Below are 14,413 nucleotides of genomic sequence, written 5' to 3' on the forward strand. Positions count from 1 at the left end.
CAATTTGCTGGCCACCCCCACCTTTATTGCCCACGAGCCTCGGCAGAACCAGCACGTCACATCCTCATGACGCCCGCTCGGCTTCTTATTGCTCCCTGAAAAGCAGCAGAATCATTTTCATACCTCACCGGCGAGGCAGAGACAGAGACGGATCCACGGCTACGCTCGTGGGAGCGATTCACCGTAGATATAATTAGATATAACCGTGCACTGGTGCCCTGTGTGCAGCCTCTCGCTGCTCGTGGCCTGCGATGCGGTTGCTTTGTGTTGTTTTAACATAAGTCTATCGGCTGCCTTCGCAGGGAGACCGCTGGGCACTCTGGCGTGGCCAAGACTCCAGTCGGGACTTGGCGCCAGCGCTCAGAGGTCCAGGGTGCCAAAAGAGTGCAAGGCGAGAATTCAATTAGAGCGTTCCGATTCATGTTGTAAGGGTCCTTGTGATCATCAAGGAGAAGATTAGGTAGAGTTTGGCTGAGTGCTAATAATCTGCTGCTGCTCCGCCGTCGAGTTCAATTCAAGTAGGTCATATTCTGTTCTGCTCTCCTAATTCAAAAGTGGAGTGTTTGAGTTAATAGGTGTTCTAACTGTAAGACTGCATAAATGTAATCAGCCCTTTAAAAAAATTTTTTTTTTTAATAGTTTTTTTTGTAGGTTAATAGTATTGTGTGGGCATTGATCCAAAAACTAGTCAGCCAAAATAATACACAAAAGAAAAGAAAGAAAACAAAACAGGGCATTACCCTAATCAATAAGAAGTAAGAAATGTTACCTTAGCAGTAGTTCACCGTGCACATGGATCTCTGGAAGCCAATGGCCACCACTTTGAGCACCTCTTGCAATTGTAGAGGCCTAAGGTAACTTTCGTGATGTCTGAATAAATTTGGTTTTGAAATATTTATGTAAGTTTTTCCTTTCCTGATGTGTGTATATATTATTTTTGGCTGACTCTGCATAGTATTCAAGCAAATCGTGCTTGACAATTTATGTGCTTACAGAACATACAGAGCTGCGTCAAGCAGAAATCAAACTTCAGTTGAAACAAAACCAATAAAAACAGCACTATAGAACAAAAGTCATTCTAATAGCGTTGTTCCAACCTCCCATGACATTGCCTTCCTTCTCTCTGTCACACCTTCCAAACTCTGGGGGGGGTGATCATATGAAATGACTTGACGGGCTGCGGCTCCTTGACTTTGATGCGTGTGAGGCAGTGTGTTGAGCAACATTCTTCAGGTGCGGAGCGTCTCGTCTTCATGCTGCGTACGGCCATGCTTGTTTTGCAACATATAGCACGACACGCATTCCCAACGCGCATTTCAATAAAGTTATTAGCGTAATTGAACAGTAGCCTATTGTAAACACTTGTGTGCATACTTGTTAATTAGAGCTTTTCAAAATATCTCACCCGCACAACCCAGTCGCTCTTGTCGCGCAGCACAAAACGCGCGTAAAACCCGGCGAGGAGGTTTTATCGGTTTAGTCGCGCCGCCTCAGGATCAATTAGCCGCCTTTTGTGAGCATACGCGTTACCTCTTCGCCCCACCCACCGGCATCTCTTTGTACTCCTTCCAGCAGAAATTACTCCAATTATCGCGCGCCTTTGACTGACGGCTTAATGATATCCAAAATAAAATTATTGACGCTCCATTAGGAGCCGTGACGCACGGCAAGCTCCGCCCCGAGCTGATACAGCCGAGGGCCCGAGCCGTGTGTTGGTGTCTCTGTGTGGGAGAGAAGACAGCGGGACTGTCATCATGTGAGGAGGTGGGGGGCAGAGGCGGGGGGTTAAATCCAAGCAGCACCTGCTCCCAGGACTCCGGCACGTGGTGTGAGGTCAGCGGAGGCAGATATCCCATCGATCATATTTATTACATCTATCACAGCGGCGGTTTGTTTTGGCAGCTGATCACCGAGGGGGGGGAGGAAGAAAGAATAAGGCTTTTTATTCGAGGGGACGGGGGAATTCTTTGAGCGTGAGCCGTGTCTTTGCGCTTCTCTCCGGCTCGCCGACTTCAAGGCGGAGGGAGCTGCCACGAGCGCTGGCTCCAAAGTCCTGCGTCAAAACCGCAGCTACTGCAGACCGAGACTCAAAGTCGAGTTCTGGAAAGTTTTTGAAAGGGGGGGGGAAAAACATTAACGTCTCGTCCGTCCTCTCTGGGTCAGGTTGGGTTTGCGGCTGAGGTCGGGGAAGGAACAATTTGTGATTTCACTCTGTTCTATTGATCCCCATATTACAAATAAAACGGGGCGGAATAATATTTGAATTAGTGGATGTTTGCTCAGCTTAAAGAAACTGCAAAATGACTTCTTAACCTCAGTCGTGTTGCGGCCCAGCAGAGACCTCAGCGCTGCTCAGTGTGTGTCTGTTGCCATGGCTTGTGCTGTGCGTGTGTGTGTGTGTGTGTGTGTGTGTGTGTGTGTGTGTGTGTGTGTGTGTGTGTGTGTTTTCTATCTCCAAGTACATTGCACCATTTGGAATTAAGACCAACCAACTTTAAAAAAAACACGAACATTTTTTCCCACTATTTGTATTTAGACTTCATAAAGTGCTAAAAGGCCCAAACAAAAGACAAATTATTAATAAAAAAGAAAAAAATATCTATATATAATATCAAAAAGACCTGCAGTTTACTTTGTCTCAAAGCATAAAAAGTAGCCAAACTATCAACTGTGAACTGTGTTTTTGTAAGCATCTTGCATGTATGACAAGTTACGGTTGCATGTTGCATGATTCCCTCGATAGTAAGAGTTGCATGAGTCCGGCTTTGGTCTTCGAGGCCTCAGTAGATATATTGGCTGAAACACAGCTGCTTCAAACTCAACTGTTTCGTCTCTTCCTTTATTTTTTTTACGTTGAAATTCTCGGCCGAAAGAAGTGGTGAAAATGCTGAAAGAGCCTCCATCCACACCAGAGCCTAGCGGCTGAAACTGCTGCTGCCCCTTTAATGTATTTGCCTCTTGATGGCCTTGCTGCACAGGGCTCCATAGGAAAAACATCTGCCCACACCGTTGGGCCGTAATCATCGTGGGATCTGAACACAGGAACTCGTGGTTGTCGTCCCCCACGCAGCGGTTGCGTTGCGCTCCCCTTTGTCTGGGCTTTCGCCTCACACGTCTCCCTGCCTTGCGATTGGCTGAGGTCCAGCGGCGGCGAGAACCAAGCGAAGGGGATCTGTTGGCCCGGTTCCGCCGCAGCCCCGCCGTCAGCCTTTAAAGATCCCCTGCCTGAAATCACTGAAGCAAATTGGGTGTGAAACACCAAAGCTGCTCGCTCGATCTGGCTTGGCGCGTCGCTGGGAACCAAAGCGTTGCAGCCAAGGTTGCGCGGAAAGCTGCGTATTTTGCGTCTCCCGCTCGGCGGGGAAGCGTTAAATAATGTTTGTTTTGAATTCTTCCCCTCCTTTTCCCTTCTCTCCTTTCGGTAATATCTCCACTTCTTCTGACACCTTCAACTTTTCTTCCTCTCCCCCGCCGTGGATGCGAACCCTGCGAGCGACTTCATCGCTTCAAAAACCTTTTATTATTTTTTTTTCACCTCCTCCCAGACAAAAGAAGAGCGCCGAAACCAACCGCTGCCAACTTCCCTGAGTGTCTGTCGCGGCAAATTTTTCCAACGTCTCGACTGTATTTTGATGTCGCTGCCAGGAGGTTACGTGACGGCTGCGCTATTTTAATCAGGCCTCGGCGGGCCGCGGTGACGACGCCGCTAAACAGATGCTAATGTGAGGCCCATTAAAAAAGACCCGGAGAAAGAGGGATTCAGAGTGCGCAGGCAAGCGGAAAAGCAACAGACTGTTTATCGCCTCATCCCGCTTTGTGCTCAGGAGCTTGTTGTGGCATCTTGTAAAGGCCCCCCCCAACTTTCTTTCTCCCCGGGCCTCCAACCCCTCTCCCCCTCTCCGGCTCACATTTCTTGAATTTCTTGCCGCGGCGTCAAACGTGGGGATATTCCTCCAACAGGAACTGATTTGTTTGGTTCTTCATCTCCTCCTCCCCCTCACGGAACCCGTGAATGCCCTCCGCTATTATTTGTGTTTTCTGACACTCTGCCTTTGTGTCTTTGAGTTCCCCTTTTCTCCACCGTCTGGCAAACCCCTCTGTATAATAGTGACGGGGGACAATTCACAGAATTCTGCAGACTTTCTTTTGGCTTGCGCTTCCCGAGCTTCATCTCGGTGAATTAACTGTATTTGTTCTGGGACGGGACCCAAATATTCCCGGGGCCCTCGAGCTTGAGATGACGGGATCTGTCCTCAGCGGGACGGGCCTGCAGGAAATGGCCTGACAATCACTGTGGGGGGTTGGACGAGGGTGGGGAGGAGGTGACTGTAATTGATGTTCCAGACAGTGCATCACTTTCACTCTCTGCTGATATTTATCAGTGTCAACATTTGGGTTAGATTCAGTCCCGCCGGCCAATTCGGATCTCAGTCCAACAGCCTCTCAGGACTGCATAATAAAAAAAACTACTAAACCAACTAAAATTGGATGTCATTTAGGATCCAAGCCAAAGTGTGGACTCTCTCCGGAGGCGTGCGTCTGTAATCTTCAAGCGGAACCGCTCCCTAAGCAGCCAATCGGAGAAGATTTGTAGCCTCCTGCCGCTGCTGTAGCAACGAGACGGTCGAACTTCCTGCCAGAGTCCCCGGTCGTCTCTCCGCTCCTCATTCCCATCACATCCCGTCTCCGCGGGGCCCCACCTCACCTCAGCCATCCGTCAGCCCACCTGACAGCCGTCTCGCTCTCGGGATCGACTGTGACGAAACTACCCCCCCCCCCCCACACACACACACACACACACACACACACACACACACACACACACCCTACCTCTCTTCCTAAAACGCACAACAAACGGCGGTGGGTCCAAGTCTCAGGTCCTGCACATTTGTGCGGCTGCACGGATCCATCATGCTAACGGTCCCTTCCTGCCGTCTGCCTGCACGTAAATGATGAGCTTTCCATACGTCTGAGCCGAGGCCGAGTCTGGAGGTAGTCAAGACGTTGAGTCTGAGAGGGGATGAAGAGACGGAGCTCACGGTTGATGTTTGGTGGATGAAAAAAAAATCCTCTTCCTTTTTGCTCTTTTCCTCTCAGAGCCAACCTCATTTTCACTGACTCATCACAGACGCTAGTCTAAGGAGATACTTCAACCGACTCCAGAAAAAAACAACAACACGCAGCTCAAAGATGGATGTGTCACAGTCGCTGCCGCACTCTCGGGATGCGTCTCTTCTCTTTAATGCTCCTTTTACCAAAAGCTTCGACTTGAGCCACCAGAGAGATCAGCGGCGAACGTCGGTCGGTTGAAAATGCTGCAGATCCGGTGGTGTTGTTGTGCTGCTGTTGTTGTTTTTTTTTTACTGTTTTTTTTTTTTTTTTTTTTTTAGCTCCGCCCATTTTCCAGTGTCTCCTCTCCTAAGTTTCCCCCCAGCACCTTGCCTTCCTATTCTATTCCACTCTAAAGATTTGCCATTTGTGTCTGTCGACCCGCCGCTTCTTTTACAAACCCGAAAAGAAGCGAAAAACGAAATAAATGAAGTCACGACTCCTCAAGGTGAAAAGAAAAGGACGTCCTGAATGCAGCAGCCGGGGCGAGTCAGGAAGCCATCTTGACTGGTGGCTGTGGAGGGGGCGGGGGGGACAAGTATTTGGGACCCGACTGCCGCCTTCTATCCAAGGTGACTCCAGTTGCAGCGTCTGTTTTACTCCCTCACGTATTCAGCAGATAAGAGCCGGAGGAGTGCCGAGTCCAAAATGCATCACTTACTCCTCCGGGAGCAGAAACGTGTTCCTCCTCTTCTGCCTTCTGGGAACGGGCTGGGCTTCTTCTTCTTTTTTTTTTTTTGCTTTGTATTTTTTTGTTTTTCCTCTCCGTGGGGAGTCTCTTACGGACGGAGGACGGTTTTGTCTTACGCCTGCTATGTTTGCCGCGCCGGCGAGCTGGGAATGAAAGCCATTAAATAGTCTTAGTTGGGGGAAGAAAAGGGGAACGCGGGTTCTTTCTCGCTCGCCCGTCCGTGTGTCACTCCGTCACCTCTTTGCTCGGGGGGGGGTGCGAGGTTTTGTGAGGCGTCCAGCGCCGCTGAAAAGGGACCCAGCATGCTGTCTACAGGATCCCCCCCCCCTCCCTATCCTGCCGCATGCATGGACACATCATACGGAAAGGGAGGAAAAAGACCGAGTGTCCGCAAACTCGCTTTGAATATATTAAAAAGGGGAATTATCGGGCCCAGAAAGGGCCGGCGAGATGAGAGACAGTCGCTCCATTGAGCGTCTACTTGGGGAGATGGAGAGGGGAGCATATTGTATACAGGCTTGCCCTCATTAAGATCCCATCATGCCTTGAGGGCGGGGGACCCTGTCACAGGATTTAGGAGACTGTCCCAAGACTGCAGGGGTTTGTGTATGTGAAGGGAAGCAGCATGGTGGACTTTTGTTGCTAATATTTTCAACTTGGAACAGCACAGATTTTCAAGAGGATCCTCGACTCTGGGTTTTTTTGTTGTTTTTTTCCTCCTATCGTTTAAAAACTTCATGGAATACCCGGCGGCGGTCACCTAGTTGGCACGTCTCCCAACCGTCAGTATGCAGATTGTGTGCGCGCTGGCGGTGCTGGTGGCCACCCTGGCCATGCTGGGGGTCCCTAAGGACCACGGCGGCCCCAGGCAGGAGCACCGGCTCCGGGCTCTGCACAAGTCCCACTCCTGCAAGCGGCCGGCGAAAAACTTTGGGGCCCCGCCGGCCCGCCAGAGCCACTCGCACAACAAGCCGCGCAAGTGCGACGCCGCCTCTCACGGTAAGCGAAGCCCGGAGGGGGGGAAATGTCCTCCGTTACGCAAGCGAAGCAACATCCAAAAAGGAAAAAAAAAAAAAGAGTAATGAATCATCAAGGCTTTGACAAGTTGTTTGGCTCTCCCGAGCGGCTGCTCAGGCGTTAAAAACCTCGGAGTGCTTTTGCAGTTTGAGGAAACTTTTGATCCCTTTGTACCTTGTATATTCTTGGCTCCGGTGCTAAAACCTCTCTGCGGTCTCAGCTGCCGTCATGGGCCTGACAGTATGTCATTTGTTTGCTCTGCTGGTCTAAACAAGGGTGCGAGGCGAAGGGAGAAAGAGAGGCGGCCTTGTTTTTTTTTTTCGCTCTCTCTTAACTCGTGAACACTGCGTTCATTTGTTGTTGTTTTTTCCTTTTTTGTTATTGTTCTTCATAACCGTTGCAGACAGTTAATTAATTATCGGTCCAGACATCTAATTAGAGTTGCAGTCTGTAAAGTTTTGCGATGGCCGTCATGGTAGACGTGCCCGGACGGCCCCTGGAGTGTAACTGCTCTGCTTTTCGCTCAGCGTGGGCCGATTGCATCTAAAATTATACGCAGGCTTCATTTTGAATATACCAATCATGGGACGTCCAAGCCAATTTGTACCACGCTGTCACTGATGCCTGTCAACAGATGTGGTTTTGGTCACACCCGAAATGGGCAAACTGTTGGTCTGGAATACTTGATGCTCTACAAAAAAAAAAAGCACACACTGATGTGGTTCAGATCCCATTTCTGGCAAATCTGCCGTTATGTCAACACATAACGTTTACGTCTGGCACAAACTCAGGAGTTGCAGATGTCAGAGAGAGACGGGCATCTGCATTCTTCAACAAATGGAGACACGTTTGATACAGTCATCGGTCTAAAATGAAAAAAAAAAAAAAAGTCCCATTCATTGCAGGGTTGACATGTTTAAATAAGGTGCAAATGTGTGCAGAGTGATGTGAGGTTAGATGAAGGTTTTGGGAAGAGATGATTAAATTTCACGGCAGTGATAGTGAGCTGGGAATAATTTGGCTTTGTTGCATGTATTCATTATTGTACCACTTGGAGCTGGTGTGTCAAAGAAGCATCTCTTCCGTCGCAGCGATTTACCAGTCGGTAAAAAAAACCGAACAAACAAATGCAAACGTTGAGCCCATCGAGGCTCCGACTGTCGGTTTGAAGGATCTTCGCAAGTCTTCCACTCCTCCCGAGAGCGACTTGTTTGTGATCGACCCTCAACACTCAGACAAAGTGTTTCTAGTCAAGCGAGAATTTATCTGTCTTACTTGTTGATGTTTTTATTTCAAAGTGTCGTGTCTTTCTTTCGTTATTTTATATTTTTTTTGGGGGGGCATTCGCTTCCTTTGCCTCCTACATTACAAAGCGCTCCGGTGCTTTTGTTGCTATCGGATCCCCTCACTGCTGGGTGTTGCCGATGACTGCTGGTAATTTGCCTCTGTGTTATGGTTCCCTGCTGCGCACTTCAAATTTTTTTTTTTTTTGCTATTGAATTGGCAACAATCAGGAGAGTGGCACTTTGCAGGTCCGCGGCTGTTATGCTCTGCAAGCACTGAAATCTGACGCACGCTAGTAATCAAGAGGGCGGGGAAAAAAAGAAACGAAAGATGTTCATAATGAAGGTTCTTAGAATGCAGAGGTGTGAATGGGTCAGTGCGGCAGATTGGAAAAATTCTGATTGGGTTGAATTCAAGATCTTTAGGGAAACACAAGAGTGACATTTCATGATTAGCATTATTTTCAACATCGCCCTTTCTTTTTTCACTGTTTCGGTAATTAATAATGTTAAGTAAAGCCGAGAACCTGCATTCTAATTAATTTTATTTTAATGACAGAATTTATATTGCTTTAGTGTGCTGTGAAATTGTAATACGACCTTGTTTATGAGTCTGTCCATTTCTCCATTTGCAGATAATTTACTGTTCTATTAATGCATTAGCACTGTGCACAGGTTAGCTGCAACCTTATTGCATGCGTCACACGATTGCTCTGCTGTTTCACAGGGCAACTTAAAGGCATGTTTTTTGTTCAACACTGAACATAAGTAACAAACCAAACCAAAAAGCATCTCTCTTATCTAGTGCAGTTTGCCCATGTTTAAATAAAGTTTTATACAGACATTTAGAGGGAAAAGCCTGTAGCCCCTGTATGTGAATTACTGCCAGAGCAAAAAGCTAGCACAATGTCATATTGAGCTGAGGTTATTTAACTGTAGTTCAACAGTAGTGAACAACATTTAATGTTGACCTCTAGTACAGTTCAGTCTGAGTAAATGTAACCGCAAATTTGACCAGTTAGAGCGTGCTCTCTCAGATTAGTTCCGTAAATGTCCACTAGAGGGTGCTGTTCGGTTACAAATATCCAACGGAGCCAGGCGAGACGCTTTGAGCTGAGCTGCATTGAGGACATATAAAAGTGTGTTTGCTGCTGCTGCTTTTGTTCGTTCAACAATGAAATCCTCTCCTTTAAAATTGTTATTATGAATCTTACACAAGTTTTTTTTTTTTTTTTTTTTTTTTTTTTTTTTATCTTGACGTTGCCACGAGGTCAGAAGTTGCTAATTTCTTTAAATAAAGAAGCATATGGGCAGGCGCCGATAGGTTATATATGCATTTCAAGTGTTTTAGATTAAGAATAATAACATTAATGGAACGTAATAGTCTAATTTGATAATGACTGACTTCCAAAAATATACGCTTAGTGCTACTCTTCCATACATCAATAAAGGGGCTGTTTTCATTGTTAAACCACAGACTTGGGTTCCGTCTTCCAGGAGGGGATCGGGGAATAAGGTTTCTCTTATTGTTGGAGCACTTTAAAGAAAACACGCTTGTCTGCCAGAGTTTTAGATTATTGTTTTTTTAAGTGGCGCTCGGTGAGATCCGGGCAGGGAAGAGGTTAAATTTCCCCCCTGGCTGGGAAACACCGTCGCTTCTATGGAAAGGGGGGGGGGGGGGGGCAGTAAAGGCGCATACCAACTGACGAGCCGCCGCTGCGCTTCTTTCCTTGAATGAAGCGTCGCATCGACCGTGGATCCGTGCGTCTGCCCCCGCGCGCCTGACGTCCGCGACGTGCAACCACAGCCGCTGCGCGAGCTGCAGCGCGAGCGAAACCGAGAAGAGGGAAAGAGAGAGAGAGAGAGAGCGAGAGCGGAGGGACAAGGAGGGCGGAAAAAAAGTGATGGAAAAGTTGCATCTGTGATCTTGCGTCAGGATCGGCGAGAGGACCGGACAGAAAACTAAAGTTTCCGACCTCAACTGACAGACACCCGAGCCTGGCTGAAATAATGTGAGTGCGAGCACCGGAGCCGTTCAGCGTCCGCTCGCCCCAACTCAACTTTGAGCCACGGTGGATTTTTATCGGTGGTTTTTTTTTTTTTTTTTACGCCCTTCTTTTTTATTTTATTTTTTGCACAAAGGAGCGAAATTATTTGAATGAGATCGCGGGACTGATCTGCGCCAACAGGAGAAGCAGAATGATTCAATGAAAGGACCAGACGATATTTTTTTCCTCTCTCCCTCCTCCTGCTGATGTTTCTGCAGCCCCAGTGAGCTACTGAGCGGGCATGAGTGAGAAATCTTTGCGCTTTTCAAACTTTTTCTGGCATTTTATTTTAACTTTTTTTTTCTCCTCCCGTCATTCGAGCTCAGTGAAAAGGAAAATATAAAAGCACGTTTGGACGCTTCCCTCCTCCCTCAGCATCTTGGAGTAACATTCTGTGAAATTGTGGATTCTCAGATTTGTTGTTTTGCTCCCTGACATGAAGAAGCGGATGCTGGAGCTAGTTTTTCATTAGTTGGATTACACAAGGACATTTCTCAGAAGAGAGACGCTGAATTATGTCTCCAACTTCTATTGGATTTGTATTTCTGTTAGGAATTCTCCATGTGTGCTCAGGTAAGAGACTAGGACTAACTACTTATCGTCTGTCTGCTGGATGGACTTCATTTGACTGCAAGTTTTTCCCCATGTTTGAGGAAAATCTGTGTTCACATGTCCAGTTTTATTCTTTCTTTTTTTTTTTCTTAATGCATGCATTTACTGAGTAGACTTTACAGCAACTATCCACACTCTTCCAAAAGCACCTGTGTCCTGTTAAAAATGTTCAGGAGATCAACTTAAATTGTTAAAACCAGGCCAAAAGTTTTTTTTATTATTTTTTTAAGTTTGCAGGACCAATCATGGTTTTAAACTGAATAAAGTAACGTTATGAAAAGCGCCATGAAACTGTGTTCGAGGGTCTGGTCAGACGTTTTAGGGCTGATCACTGTGGAAGTTCTACATGGAAAGAGTGAAGAGAGCAGCTCTGGTCTTTCATGCTGACAGCAGGAGTCTCTGCTGGCACCGTGTTTCCATTGGTGTTGGAATTCAGCTCATGGATGACTGTTTCTGTATAAAAAAAAAAAGAAAGAAAGAAAGAAAAAAGGTCTTTGACACCAACTGTCTGGCTTGCTTTCAACTGAAACAGTAGTTCAGGGTTTCCTGGCTATAGTTTCTCTTGTCTATCGTTTCTGGACATTTGCACTGCCTTACACCTCTCCTTTGTCACGACACACATGCCTCCACTGAGTTCAGGGATTCTTCATAGTTGGGGTTTTCCAGGTCAGTTGCTTCAGAGTTTTGAGGAAGTCGATGCCTGATACCCCATTATAAGCACGAGGGGAAAGCGGGGCCTGTTCAGTCGAGCAAGCGGGCAATGTTGCACAAAGAAGTGCATTTTTAAGCTGTTTGAATGGTTTATTAATACGGCGTGGGGCAAAGTGGCCCTTAGGCCAGTGACCTTTGTTGAATATTTGTTCTAGTTACCTTGATTTTCCCAGTGTGTCGTTTGAAGTCTAACCCTTGCAAATTCTTAAGCTCCAATCTGTCCAAACTTATCATTTCAGTCTTGAGCTGTGTCATCGCCAATTAAATGTTCAATGAAGACGTCTCGCGAGTTCAACAGTGTCCCTCTGCAGATCCTCATCGCCCATTCTAAATATACCTTCTTTGTGCGTTTTATGAATTTGGTCTTTGTTTTCGGAGGGAGGGATTTTGTTCTGGTGATAGAAAAAGCTAGTGACACCCAGTTCCTTTGAGGAATTACTGCAACACCTAAACAGGAAGTGGGGTCAGAGGTGAACATTTAGAGGCCGGTTACGACTCTGCGCGCTCCCCACCATGGGCCAGGATCTTGAGACCAGACTGAGCCACTAATGGCTGAGTCCTGTGAGAAAGTCTCTCAGACAGCAGGGTCTCCAGTTTCGCCCTGCTGTTGGGACTGTCTAGGGATGTTTGCTGTGGAGAGGCGTGAGAATATGGCCTGCTAATAGAGACGGACTGATGAGCAGATACTCGGAAGGATTGCTCTTGGATTAGGCAGCCGTGCCAGGGAAATTGGATTATACGCCACTTGCCTGGAAAAGATTCCATATTTGCGGACTAATTGGGGGGTTAACAACTTCTTTCTAGTTAAAAGAAGGTATCAGCCCTCTTGAGTCAATTCTCAGCGCTTCTTAGCAGCATCGCTGTGGTTAATACCAGGATTACGCTCACATTTCATCCCTGGTTGTGAGAATTTGTTTGATTATTCCAGTACTTTGTGTGAAATAAAAAGAGACAAGATGACCTTTGTCCCTTTCCAGCTTGTGGCAACTTGCCTATCGCTGCCTTTGCGCCTTCTAAGTGTCGCAATGCAAATTGATACCTCCATCTAATCCTCCATCTATCATGTCTGGCCCTGTTATTAGGCGATCTGTCCTCCCGCCATCCCTCCCTATCTCCGCAGACCTTTTGGCCACCTCAGATCTCAGCGTTTTAACGGGGCAATGCGCTGCTCGACTCGTCAAACTCGTAAATAACTTTACAAGCTTTCATCTGTCTGCAGCAAATTTTCCTTTGGCTCGGGGTCCCCGAGCATGGCAGTGTGCAGGGAATGAACAGTCAACAGTTCTGTGGACTGGCTTCCTTGGTAATTAGCCCCATCAGCTCCTTTCGTCATTGTTGAAGTCTTGACAAATTGACTCGTAAGTGCTGATAAACTGCGAGGCCTCTCCTCCTCCTACATCATGATATGACACGGTCGGCTGCAGGGCCAATTAATGTCCAGAGACCCCAGGTGAGACCCGTCCCTGCTTTCTTTGTCGGTCCAACCGCCTCTAATCCACCATCCAGGCTCAACACTTTATGAGATCATTTCTTGCAAATGAATGCCCTGGGATTAGCTGTAAAGAAAAAAAAAACATCTTCATCTAACATCTTTATCTAAGTGGAAAAAGCCACACCTGCGTAAGGTAACAACAGCCGGAAAGCCGCATCTCCATTTCCCGCTAATGCATATTAATCTTATCCTAATCCAAATCAAGCAGGGCTTTACACCCAAAGATCGAGGATTAGGCCGACTTTGGCTCAGCGAAACCGCATGAAGGAATGCGGGAGGGCAGCCCGGCGCTCTCTTCCTGCTCATGAGAACTAGGACTTAGTCATTAATGGCCAACTATATAAACATCTCAAACTGGTTTTTTTGGAGGGCAGATAATCAGGCGGCGCGGCTTAATGATCCCCGTTCTCCCAGCTGCTCTTCCTTTAATGACCTGAAGGCGCCGCTTAATTGGATTAATTAACAAATCCATTTGATGTCAATAGTTTGTAATTCGGCACGGCTCGGCTGCTGGTATGCATGGAGAATCCCGGGATTTGGATAATCGCACAAAACTGGAGGATGCGTCCCAGCGCTCCGTGCATGATCCTCGCTGTGTGTCGGAAGACTGTCAGCTGTCTAGACGCTGAGGAATGGGGACGTCGCTGCTCCGTGCTGACGTTTTGACATATTTAGCAGGCGGGGGACTTTGTCGCATTTTCCATCAACGTGAGGTCAGAACACGTAAAGAGAGAGAGAGAGACTCTGTTAAGCCATCTTGACGAAGAATAACGTGAACCATGACTTCATGTTAGCGGCGTAGCCTGGGAGCCGCTGATAGCGCGAGGCAAGCAGGCGTGTCCCAGACAGACTCCTGGGTCGGGCCGGCTAGCGAGTGTCCCTTTTGCTAGCTGGCGCCGCGGATATTAACGGTGCGTCCTTTCGGGGGATGAAAGGTGGCGTCCGGCTTTGAATTTGCAGCCCGCCGCTTTGCCGACGCCGCCGCTGAAAAAGTCATGGGCATGCGAGCTCATTACATAACTCTAATCTCGATTTAATTCACACGCCTGTTTACTCCAATCCGGCATTGCCGCGGATTAGCTTCCCCTACGGCCTCGCTAATATAGACGTGAGCGGTAAAGACAGGGAGGTGGGGAGTGTGTTTGTGTATGTGTGGGAGGTGGAGGCTTGTGTGTGTGTGTGTGTGTGTGTGTGTGTGTGGGTGGGGGGAGAGGGGTCGGCTTAAAGAATCTCTTCATCCTCTTAACCATCAACCACTTTTTTTTTTTTTTACTCCAATTTTTTAAGACTTGCCTTTTTTTGTGCCTGGTCAGCCCTGAGCTTTTTCTCAAAGAAAAACCAGGCCGACTGGTTGGGGGAGAGAAAGAAAGGAGGTGGGGGAAAAAAAAAAAAAAAAAAAGCCTTTGGGGATGGGGAGGCTGCATTGTGTCGCCTTAACGGGGTGATTGTA

The 14,413-nt window shown here is 47.5% G+C and overlaps 1 protein-coding gene across 4 annotated transcripts in view; it reads left to right on the forward strand.

The window, feature by feature from the left end:
• robo1 (roundabout, axon guidance receptor, homolog 1 (Drosophila)) overlaps positions 1–14,413 on the forward strand; it is a 204,918-nt gene that overhangs the window by 73,732 nt on the left and 116,773 nt on the right. The window contains exon 1 of one of the 4 annotated variants that reach the window (XM_076036442.1): positions 10,201–10,721. The exons of the other annotated variants lie outside the window; for them this stretch is intronic. Coding sequence (XP_075892557.1) covers positions 10,664–10,721 — 58 coding nt within the window. The 5' untranslated portion in view covers positions 10,201–10,663. Of the gene's footprint in view, positions 1–10,200; positions 10,722–14,413 lie in introns of those variants that run through there. 4 annotated transcript variants of the gene reach the window in all.

This window comes from Nelusetta ayraudi, unplaced genomic scaffold, assembly GCF_046127955.1.
Source record: "Nelusetta ayraudi isolate G7.1 ecotype Tasmania unplaced genomic scaffold, CSIRO-AGI_Nayr_v1 ptg000048l, whole genome shotgun sequence".
NCBI lineage: Eukaryota > Metazoa > Chordata > Actinopteri > Tetraodontiformes > Monacanthidae > Nelusetta > Nelusetta ayraudi.